The sequence below is a fragment of the Lycorma delicatula genome, chromosome 3 (genome assembly GCF_047948215.1).
Source record: "Lycorma delicatula isolate Av1 chromosome 3, ASM4794821v1, whole genome shotgun sequence".
Taxonomy (NCBI): Eukaryota; Metazoa; Arthropoda; class Insecta; order Hemiptera; family Fulgoridae; genus Lycorma; species Lycorma delicatula.
The window spans coordinates 105764609-105776812 of NC_134457.1; the positions used below are offsets into that span (position 1 = coordinate 105764609).

At 27.2% G+C, this 12204-nt stretch overlaps 1 protein-coding gene across 3 annotated transcripts in view; it reads left to right on the forward strand.

The window, feature by feature from the left end:
* Nucleotides 1-12204, forward strand: part of LOC142321844 (uncharacterized) — an 86530-nt gene that overhangs the window by 44517 nt on the left and 29809 nt on the right. For all 3 annotated transcript variants that reach the window (XM_075360297.1, XM_075360298.1, XM_075360299.1), the window contains 6 exons: nt 122-231; nt 1514-1692; nt 2440-2599; nt 4528-4654; nt 6929-7173; nt 8214-8366. In XM_075360297.1, coding sequence (XP_075216412.1) covers nt 122-231; nt 1514-1692; nt 2440-2599; nt 4528-4654; nt 6929-7173; nt 8214-8366 — 974 coding nt within the window. The remainder of the gene's footprint in view (nt 1-121; nt 232-1513; nt 1693-2439; nt 2600-4527; nt 4655-6928; nt 7174-8213; nt 8367-12204) is intronic.

Consider the following 12204-nt stretch of genomic DNA (forward strand, 5'->3'; position numbering starts at 1 on the left):
ACTAGTTGAACAGATTGCAACGTACACATTAGGAAAATATATTTAAGTATAAGTTTATCAAATTCAGATAATTCAGGTTTTCTTTTTATTTTTGTATTCTAATAATGTATTTTATATTTAGGTAATATTGGAAAATCAATTAATGAAGATGTTTTTAAATGTGATGAAAACCACTTCACGTGTGGTTTGAATGAATGTATTCCATCTTCCTGGGTGTGTGATGGACAGACTGTAAGTTTATCAGTACTATTCTTAGTTTCTTTTATCTGTAGCCCTAATGCTTATTTTTCAGTAGATTATTTTTAAACTGTAAAATTTATTTACAGATTGATTTTTTTAATTACGAATCATTCAATAATTTTTAAAGACATTTACTTTACTGTTAATACAGTGAAACTTCTTTATTTTGAAGATATCATAGTAGTAACTCAGATTTAGTACACTTCATTAGCCAAAGATTTTCCTGCTGATAAATTCTAATTTTCTTTACTTTTTGTAACAAAGAAATCATAGAATAATAAAATTATATTAATGTGATGTTATATTTATTAAAAAAATTTTTCTTTTATTAGCCTAAGTGGTTACCATTGTTAAAAATAAATAAAAATGATAACTTCTATTATAAAAGTAACAATACAATTAACACTAACAGTAATTTCAACAGATGTTATTCTTGACATTTGATTGACTCAGAAAGACATATATTTAAAATGTGAATAATTTATACATTTGATTTCAACTGTCTTTTTTATATTTAATGAATCAATGTTTTTGTTGTTTGTATTGATTACAATAGTAAAAAACCATTAAGACTTAATTTTGTTTCTTTTTTTGTAAATCTAGGTTAATTGTTAGCATTGCTAAGTTTTTAATTTGTTACCATAAGATGACTGACAAATTTAAATTATAGATTTACTTTTATGTGGGTTGTATTTTATAAGCTGCATCCTGTTTGTCCATATTAGTTTTATGAAATCATTGTAGTTAGTTAATGTACTCTTAAAGCATTGTTTTTTTTGTTGTTTTTTTTACTGTGTTCTGTATGTATAAGATGATTTTTCTGTACTGAAAGCTACTTATTGTGAGTAATGCTTCAGCTTCTTTAAAGTTACAAAACATTTTCTTTGAATCTTGTTTCATCAATGAATTTGTTATGTATGCAAGTGTGTCTCTATCTTGTTTTTTATATTTACTTTTATATATGCTTTAACAAATGAGAAAAATAAAAAAACATTAATAAACTGACAGTCAATAATATGGACACTTATGATTATATTAAACTTTTCTGACAGTTAAAAAATAGCCTTCAAACTTTGTAGTGGAGCCTGTTGATTAACTTCTTTTTCTTCTACTATCTTTTTAAATTAACAAGTAGGGAGTTATTCAGTGTTAGACTTCTTCATTCTCTTTTGTCCTAAATCTTGCCATAATTTAATTTTTTTTATACTTCTAATCTAAATTTCAAAAAATATAATTTTATTTTAACCTGAATAAATGTATTTTTCATCAATAGGATTGTAAAAATGGATTAGATGAAGTTAAATGCACTAAGAGTTTGAAAAAATTTACCCATCATGTTTCATCAAAACTTCAAGGTCATGATCGTGAAAAATGGCTTCATATGAGTGCAGATAACTGTGCATCAAAATGTTTATTGTCAAAAGGCTTTGTCTGCCATTCATTTTCTTTCAAGTGAGTAAAATTTTATTTTCCTAAAAAAAATTTAAGCAAATGTATTTTTGTTTTGTTTGATTTTGACAATATTAGAAGAAAATTGTAATAAATATAAAATATTAGAATAAAGATCTGAAAAAATTTAACTTTTGTAATGTTTCTAATTAATTTAGCAACATTGCACAAGCAAATTTATTAAAATTAAAATGATAATAATAACAACTCTTTCAAAATGCAAATATGTAAATTTGTGCTTCGATATGATTTTTTTTGAGGCCAGTAGTGCACTTCTTTATCAGTGAAGTTGCAGGTATCATTATTGTTGTTAATAGCATCTATCTTAAAGTTTTTAGAAAACCTTTTCGTATATGATGAAATAGAACATTCAATCTGGGATTCAATCTGTTGGGATTTAACAGTTTATTAAATAGACAAATAACAGAATCAAGTGTGGTATTTGACTACCCACTGGAGAGGTTTCCTAATTATTTCACTGAAGATACCATTAAATACAATATCACGCAACTCCATTGATGAATAAGGCATATTGTTTATGAAAATATCTTATTGCAGCACAATTGCATGTATTTTGAAAGTAAACTATTTTAAGATGTTCTAACTACTATTTTTTCATACTGATAAACAAACTTAATATCAGTAAAACTATTATACCGTTAATTAATTAGTTTTTAATATTAATTTTTCTTTTCATTTAGTTAATTTTCATTTTTTATGAAATTTAATAGATGCTCTTCCATTTTACAGTTTGAGAAATGAAAGCTGCATATTGAGTGACAGCAATATTGGTAAGTCTGGACATCTTACTGCAAACAAAGACTGGGAGTATTATGAACTGACTGCTTTGTCTGTTGACTGTAGCAAAATGTTCTTATGTGAAAATAACAAATGTGTTAATAATTCACTTGTGAGTACCTTTTTTGAGATTATTCTTACTTTAAAGGGCAGTAATTCTAATTACAACCATTGGTTAATCTTCTCAGGCCAACAGTTTCAGATAGCCAGGTGTTCATTAAGAATTAATGGTTGAAGTTATCCTTGAAATGTTTCAAGGATTGTTTAATGTTTCATTTATGCTTTTCTTTTAAAAACTGAAAACAATGACAACCATGTTTTTATTTTAAACATTTAATGAAATAAAGATGATATACATGACATATATGAGTCTTATTGTTATGTACACATAAATGGAAAAAAATCAAAATAATTTTCCAGTAATAATCTTTGATGTAGTATCTTTAATCATGAGTAATACTTGAAAATTGATAAAAGATATGTATAAATAAGAATCTCTTACTTTACTAACATAATTTTTAAACAAATAAAAACTTTTACGCCAAAGATTATTACTGAAAAATTATTTTGATTCTTTTTTTTTTCATTTATGTGTACATATTAGACCCATATATTTCATGTATTTCATTCTTATTTCATTAAATGTTTAAAATAAAGACATGGCTGTCATTTTTTTTTTCGTTTTTAAAAAACCATAAATGAAACATTTTTTACTTCAAAGTAAATTAAGAATATGTATTTTACAGTTTTAATTTGTAACTAAATTATAAAAGAATTATTTATTAAACTATCAGATTTTGTATTAAGTTCAACACATTAGCTTGTAAGTGTATTTTGATCAAAAAATGCAAAACCTACACATATGTACTAAAAGAAAAATCATTGGTAAAAATCAAGACAGAGAATTCATCCCTATTGCTGAAGCAGAACTGCATTAGAAGTGTGTAGAAATTAAATGTGACCAAAAACATTTTTTTATACATCTATGTAATCTAGAAATTTTAAACTATATTAAGGAATCTTTGATTCTACGTTATTGAAACCACCCATGTTGTATATAGTTCTATATTTTACTGCTTAATAAACAGTGATGAATAATTTTATGAAATGTTTTTGTTTTCCTTTTGCAGTATTTTACAAATTTGAAGAAGTCAAAACACTTGCTTATGTAAGCAGTTATTACATATGCAGTTTTATATGGAATGTTAGTAGTAGATTTATAATACCAAATTTACTTATTGGCACAAAAACCTTTTTATATTTTCTTTGTCAAACCACTATAACCACTTTATTAAGAAAGTTAATTAATTATTTCAAATTTATTTACAGTATTGGCTTACTGCAAACAACAGAAATTTTAGTCAGTGCTCATTTTTCTGTCAATTAATTCAAATTTCATTCTATATGTTTGTTAATCTCATATTTAAGTAAAAATACAAAATCCATTCTTAGAAGTTGTAAGATTTCTATTATAAAACAAGTGGCAAAGAATGTTTAAAACAACTTGAATTGGTGATCTTTCCTGAACTCACTGTTTCTCAATACACTATTTCAATAGTTATTCAAATACACTATGCACTGAGGAGAAGCTTGCATCATTTTTCTTCATCTGGGTAATAAAACTTTGGTTTAGATTGTATATTTAAAGCTGTTTTAGTGAGTAAAAGTAGGTAGATAATTCAAATATTTACTGTTGTTAAAACACAAATATTTTTTACTTATGGATGATCAAAAACTTACTTGTGAATTAGATTGACAGCTTAACCATTTTCAAGTGAAAACCAGAACAGTAATTTTTTGTAAAAAATGTTTCTGCCATTCATTTTTGTATAATATTAAACATTAATAACAGCTTTTTTATAGAAAATAATGCAGTCTCGTAATATGACAAAAAGATTAATTTTTAATTTGCATCTCAGTGGGTAGCCTAGGAATGGAAACTATGAGATAGTTTATGTATTCTTATTTCTTATAATTAAAATATTATAAGCTAAAAATAAAAATGACATGATCATAACAACCAATATGAAATATTTTTAGGTTTGTGATGGACATAATGATTGCGGAGATCGATCTGATGAAAGAAACTGTGTTACAATTGATGATGGCTTTGAAATACGACTTGTTGGAGGAAAGACACCTAATGAAGGGAGAGTTGAAGTTAAAGGTATTATAATTAAGAGGGTTTTTAAATATTACTTGCTACCAAGAGTATCTTTATAGTAGTGACATTAACAAAAATTCTTAAGTGTGCTTGTTTGATGTCATTTAGAAAATCAACAACTTAATTGTTAAAAGAACAGTTAAGTCCTGATTGTGTACAATACTGTATTAATGTTAAGTTTTTATATCTTAATAGTTATGAAAACTTGTTTAGCTCTAATACATATGCTTATCTATAAGAAATCTTACAATAAAAAAAATAAATAAATTATACAAATGAAACATTAAGTCAAATATATACTATCCTAAATTTACTCTTAACAAAATAACTACTTTAATTTGTTGAATTAATACTTGATGATAAGAAATTGAAAGTTTTAAAAATATATAATCAACTTGCTTTAACTTTCACATTTGAATACAATTTTTTGTCAAGAAAACCTTTTTGTATAAAAGATATTAATACTGCAAGAATTTATTCTTATGATTTAGGATAAATTTTATTGTCTTAATTACATAATTAATTATATTTATACAGTTCCATAAAACTACTGATAATTGACAAGTTTTAGACTTAATAGAGGAAATCAAACTGATTTAATTTTATTTATTTTATTTATATAAAATAATTATAAAATTATAAATTATTTTTATTTATATTTATTTTATTTATTTTATTTTTATTAAAGATATTCTGCAAATTATACAGAGATTAAACAGCATTCAATGTCTAATAAAAACAATTTTATAATTTTCGTATTTAGAAGTGTCAGATGAAAAACTTTTTTTATGAGTGTGCCTGTACTTGATATTTATGTATAGTGAAACCAAATTAGATATATATTTACTCCGACAACCAATTGAGTAAGTTGTATTTTATTCTGTTTGGTGATTGTGTAATACTATATAACCAAAAATTAAAGTGTAGGCATCAGACTTATGAATAATAACCTTATTCGTTTACTCCAAAAAATAACATTAAGAGCTCTAACGTAGGAAAAACAGCACAAAGGTTTCCAGAAAGTTTCCTAGCATTCATTAATAATCAGTTTATCAATGTATAAATGTTTCCGTGATGGTCATGAATAAGTTGAAGATGATGATTACATTAGGAATATCAAGCACATCAGTGGCCAATAACAAAATGACAGATGTAAAGTAAAAAATCATAGCTGATCATCAAATCATTTTTAGGGCAGTTGTTACTAACAAGGTTGGTGTGATTTACTAAAAAAGAATCATTAATTTTTTTTACATGAGACAAATAACAACAAAATTTATCCCAATTTTTAATTATGGTCAAAAATTATTTAGAAATTGCTGAGGAAATGATGAATAAGGCATTAATGACCCAGTATTCTTCCAGCACATCATAACTGGTGATGAATTTTGAGTGTGGAGTTATGCAGTAAAAACAAAGAACAACTTATCACAATGGAAGCTCCTGAGTGAGCCAAGAGCAAACAATAGCCATAAGTTTAATCAAATATGAAAATTTTTTCATTGTTCTCTCTTTGTACTGAATTTTTACCACCAACTGCTGCAATCACTAAAAGACACTATTTACATTTCTTTGAAACTGAAAAGTAAATTTAAAAAAAAATGTAAAAGGTCATAAGCTTATGTCAGAGTTGGATTTCCACTGATTACATTTTTTTGTAACTGGTTATGTATAAAACACCATTTACACGCTGTAAGCATTGGAGAAAATACCATTAATAAATATAAATAATAATAATAAACAATAATAGCCTTTTCTTTGACAAAGAGCTGGGACATTAATGAGATTAGTATCCCAATTTTTAATAGAAGAGATGCACTTCTTACAAAATTTTGATGATGTTAAAGTTTTATGAAAAAAAAGTTTAATTCAACCACAAATACTGTAAATTGTACACTAAATGCTCATATAAACTTCATTACTGTAGTAAGGAGTGAATTTATGTATGTGCTAATATTTGTAACTATATCTATATTCAAAGAAAAAGTGTTGCTTATTTAAGGATAATTCAGTTTTATTCATATTAATAGATGTAATTGATATAATTTATTTTATAAATGTAATTATTTATTTTATAAATTACATCAGTTCAGTGAAAATAAGATAGTGTAATAAAAACTTCTACTACTGACTCACTATTATCTTTTGTTAAATGAATTTTGTCTTAGAATACCCAGATTGTTTAGTTATTTTGGTAATTATTTAATTATTTGTCAAAAGTGTTAAAATTCATAAAATGGTTTGAAAAACTAAAATTTTACATAACTTTTTTTCTAGTACTTGGGCACTGGGGAGTTATCTGTGATGATATGTTTGGAATGAGGGATGCAGATGTTGTATGTCGAGAAGCTGGATTTTCTCTTGGAGCATCAGAAGTAAAATTGCATTCAGCATTTTTTTCTAACAGTACTGACAGCACTCCTTTATTCCTAGTTGATGATCTTCATTGTCGTGGAAACGAAACATCCATTCGAGAGTGCGACTTTAATGGATGGGGTGTCCATGACTGCAATCCTGAGGAGGTAATTATTAAAGAATCAAATAGCTTAAAGATATGTAAGACTTTAGAAGTATCAAGTTAATTGATTTTAAATTTATAATGTACTAATTTAGATAATAATAGCAAATCCTGATGTCTATTAATAGTTTACTGGTACTAAAAAAATTTACATTTAAGTAGTTATCTATATGTATTTAACAAATTATATACTAAATTTTACAATTTAGTTGGCATAAGAGATCTGGCTTTATCCTAGAAGCACCTCAGCCACCAGTTTGGTTTACTGTATAATCATCAATTAGGAGACTCAGACTTCAGGCAATTCCTCAGCTAGTTACTTCAGTATGAGTCCCAAAAGAGAAGTATCTGCCCTTGTTAGAGCAGCTACTTCTAGAGATGCTACCATGATATCACAGATGGAGCAGAGTGATACAATTTCCTTTGTATCTAACCAAGGAGGAAGAGATGAAGGATAAGGAAAAGGAAGTGTAGAACATTATGAAACTGCAGGGAACTATCTCCGATTGGAACCTTACCTTGTGCTCAGACTAGCTATACACTACATAAAATTCATCTAGAATTTGTGTATGTGTGTGTGTGTGTGTGCACATGCGTGTGAGTGTGCATGTGCGTGTTTGGCCACTGAAACTACAAGGAAGGGAAATAAGTAAAGGCTATGCTCAAAAAACAGTTCACAATTAGTTTTTAAGGTTTAAATTTAAAAAACTTTTCTAAAACTTTTAAATATAAATATTTGTAAATGATTTTTGAGCATTATCTTGTATCCTAATTTCAAAAATTGTTTAGCATAGTTCATTATCTGTGTTAAAACCAATAGTTATATTTGTTTATCTCTTATATATTTACTGAATTTATTGAATAGCATAATTTCAACTGAAAATATTTCTACAGGAATTCCAAAATTGATTTAACTTCTTATATAGTTAAGTATACAATATAAAACTTTTTACAATAAGTTGCAACTGATAGTGCTAGTTTATATTTAGTATTTTTTTAAATACAATAATAAATTCTGAATACAAGAATTTTTCATTTGTACAGGTCGTAGGTGTTGTATGTCAAGTGCCTGGGGAAGTATGTCCACCTAGTTACTGGCAATGTCAAGGTTCAAAAGAATGCATTCCTGTTGCCTTTCTTTGTGATGGAATACCTGACTGTAGTATGAAAGTTGATGAGGATTCACATAGATGTAATGTATGTTTTTTTTGTAAATTTAAACCAGTGATTTTTATTCTACATTTTTTTAATTTAATTATTCATAAGATATCTACTCCAATGATATAGATTAGGATTATAAAAATACTGTTAGGTTAGTTATTCAATGGAGTATTTAGGAAAAATCCTAGTATTTGCAGTTTTTCTCAATCTAATAATATTATTAACAAATACATCTTTGAAAGTGAATGTCTGATTTGTAGAGTTACAATTTGCTGAAGTTGTAATTTATATTTACCCTTCTTGTTATAATATATTATTAAAAATTACTTTTTATTAAAATCAGTGAATATTTACCTTAAGCAGGAAAGAACGGGAAGATATTTTTACATTTTAATTTCTTAAGAACTATTTTCTGAGGTACACCTTCATTTGAATTCTTCTTATATAATATTGAACTTTTACATGAAAATTTTTATATTATTGAACTTTTACCTGAAAATTACATGATTGTAATAAAAATAAAAAATAATTATTATATTATTTTTTAATGAAAAGTAATTTTAAAAAATTCAGCTTTCTAGAAAGAAAAACCATTTTTATGGAGGTATCATCAATGAAACTTTCTTCTTTAAAAAATCCATTCTATTGTACAGAAATAACTAGCAGAAAGTAGCAGAAATAACTGCTGATTTTCCACTGCTGCTGGTGGACCACTAATAATACACACCATGGTGTCGGCACACCATTCTGTAGCAGATTTCTTGCCATTTCAGTTAAAACCATGGCATGGAGTGGTGAAGATTGTGCTTTCATTATTGAAACTTATTTTTAAAATGGTGGTTCTGTTATCAACATGCAATGATTATTTTGTCCATGCTTTCAGCTAGATTGACACGCTGTAGTACCCTATAAAAAGACAATTCAGTTATGAGTGTCCAATTTTAGAGCTACTGGTTCACCTTTGAAGAAGAAACCACCAGGTAGTCCACAAAGCATTTGAATACCTGAAAATATTGAAGCAGTGAGACAAGCAGTTACACAGTCATCACATCGCTCAGCTCTTAAATATGCTGCTGCATTACAAATCTCTGATCGGACTGTTCGGAGAATTTTACACACCAACTTAAAGCTTCATTCTTACAAGAAGATGGTCATGCAGCAGCTAAATGATTGTGACTGAATTAGTTATATTGCTTCTTGCCAGGCTATTCTGGAAAATGTTCCACTCCATTGTGCTGTCAAGTGACAAAACCCATTTTCATTTATTGAGTTGTGTTAACAAACAAAACTTTCGATACTGGGCAAAAAATAATGCCCTACAACTTCATAAGCACTCTCTGCACTCTGGCCATGTTAGTTTGGTGCGCAGTTACTGAATTTGGAATAATAGGGTAATACGTTTTTGAGGAAGAAAGGCAATCAGTTACAGTAATTTTTGAACATTATGTAAAAATGTTACACGGCTTCTTGCCACCAAGACTTAATGAATTCTGAAATCAAGATGAAATTTATGGTTTCAAAAAGATGCGGCCACTGCTCATACAGCAAAGCAATCAATGAATTTCCTCAGAGAAATGTTTCCTAGACATCTTATTTCACAAGGAGACATTCTATGGCCTGTACAGTCTCCTGATCTTGCAGAATGTGATTTTTTTTTCTGGGAACATCTAAAGGCTGAAATCTTTAAACAGAAGCCAAAACCCTAGTTCATTTAAAAACTGCCATTCATCAACAAATCACTGCAATACCATTGCAAATGGCAAGAAAAGTAATGCGGAATTTCAGGGAGAGGTTAAAGACCTGTATTGATAGTGAAGGTCGACACATGAACGACATAATTTTTAAAAATTAATAAAATAAATACGTGAAAATAAATGGTAAACTATGTTCTTTCAGAATATTTTAATTTTTAATCATTTTGTTGCAATGTCTATTTTATTTACATTTCAAATTGGAGAGTTATTTCTGCCAAACCCTGAATAAAGACACGAGTTATTTGTTTTTCTGGTCTAATCTCAAGAAATACAAAACCAATATGAAAAATTCATATCAGTTTAAAACATTGTGGGAAAGGTTACTCTTTTCTGGGTTCATAGGCTATGTAGTCATTGCATCAGCTCTCATAAAACCAATCTTTTTTACCCTTCATGGTAATAAATTAATTATGTATGGATAAAAATAAAGTATGATTATAAGAAAAACATTAACCACACACACATCTATCAACTTTGGAATCTGATTCTGTGGGACCAGAAGTATATATCATTACTTCAAAAAATGTTAAATTTTGAACTAAACTTGTACTCCTGTAAACTTTCTCATACTCCTAGATTTACTCATTAAAATCTAAAATGCTGCATTATTCAAATTTGCAAACTTTTCAACAATTTTAATAGAATTTACAAGAGAAGTTAGTCATAAATCATGATTGAAATAAATTTTGTTTAAACGTGAAATATTTATGGGGGGGGGGGAGCATTCCATCGTCAATTAATTTTCACACAATCTTCCTGTGCATTATAAAAATTATATTTTGTGTTAATTTGGGCTAATAATTTTTCTGGGGTCAATATTTAGTGCTTCTATGAATAATGGTTGTACGTGACCATCATTTAAGTGAAACCTAGTATACCTGCTAGTAATTAATAAATCAAATAAGTGAGAATATATTTTTAATATTTACTTTTAAATGAGAATTTGTTGATTTAAATAATATTGAATAATAAAGCAATATATCAGTATAAATTATATTGAATGTTGTACAGCTACCATTATAGTATATTAACCTTATCATTATACTATATTGAATGTGGTATATTGTGATAACAAAAAAATTAATTAACAGTAATAGTAAAAAATTGGCCTGACTTGTTTGAAATCAGTCTTATTTTTAAATCTTGACATGAAAAGTCAATGTTGATAAGAACACATGCATGTAACAAATACACAAAACATGAAACAAATGTTTTACATCTAACAGATATATAAACACACGATGTGTAACTAACAAATATACCATATGTATACATTAATTTGGTTTGATTTTGTAGGGAATATTTGATCTTTTCCTTAATACCTTCTTTGTTGAGTTAAAGCAGCTTACATAAATCATTGTTTCATATAAAGGAATGCATTAATCTGTTGCTTTCACTATCAACCCTCAGTCTTTTTCGTGGCTATGAAGCATGTTAAGCATATGAAGTACAAGGGCACTAGTTAGAGTTGCATTCTCTAAGAGAAATGATGTTCTATATATCTACATAACATCAAAGGTTCCACAGAATGGTCTCTATGGCAAACAGAAGGTGCCACTTATTGGAATACCAGCTGCATTTCAGTATAATGCAACCACATTTAGTTCAATGAAGAATGCATTGCAAAATTACTTCATTCCTTCTCTAATACGAATAGCATTCATACTATTCTACTGATTATAAATACTGACTTTAAGGTATTTTTTTAAAATCAAAAGCATTATCAATGATTTTTTTAACTAAAAGTTAAATAAACTTAGTTAAATTTAAACTAAAATTAAACTTAGTATGCATGTTACACAAAATTGTTTCCTCAGCTTTCAATAAAAATACAGTAATTTGCAATTGCAAGCGACACTGGAACAGATATGTGTAAGATGTTGGTCTTATACACTAAATTGATCTTAAACTAAATTGTCTAAATATTTGGATGAGATCTTATAATGTAGTGTGATAGTTGCACCTCACTACATTTTAACATCTCCTAGAAATATTTAGCCAATTTAAATGCTTTTTAAAAGACCAATTCAGTTTCAGAAAGAAGAGCTGTTTATAATTTTGTTAAAATTAAGTAGCTATGATAACAATTCATATTTTTTAAGTTTGCTATATAGAAAGGA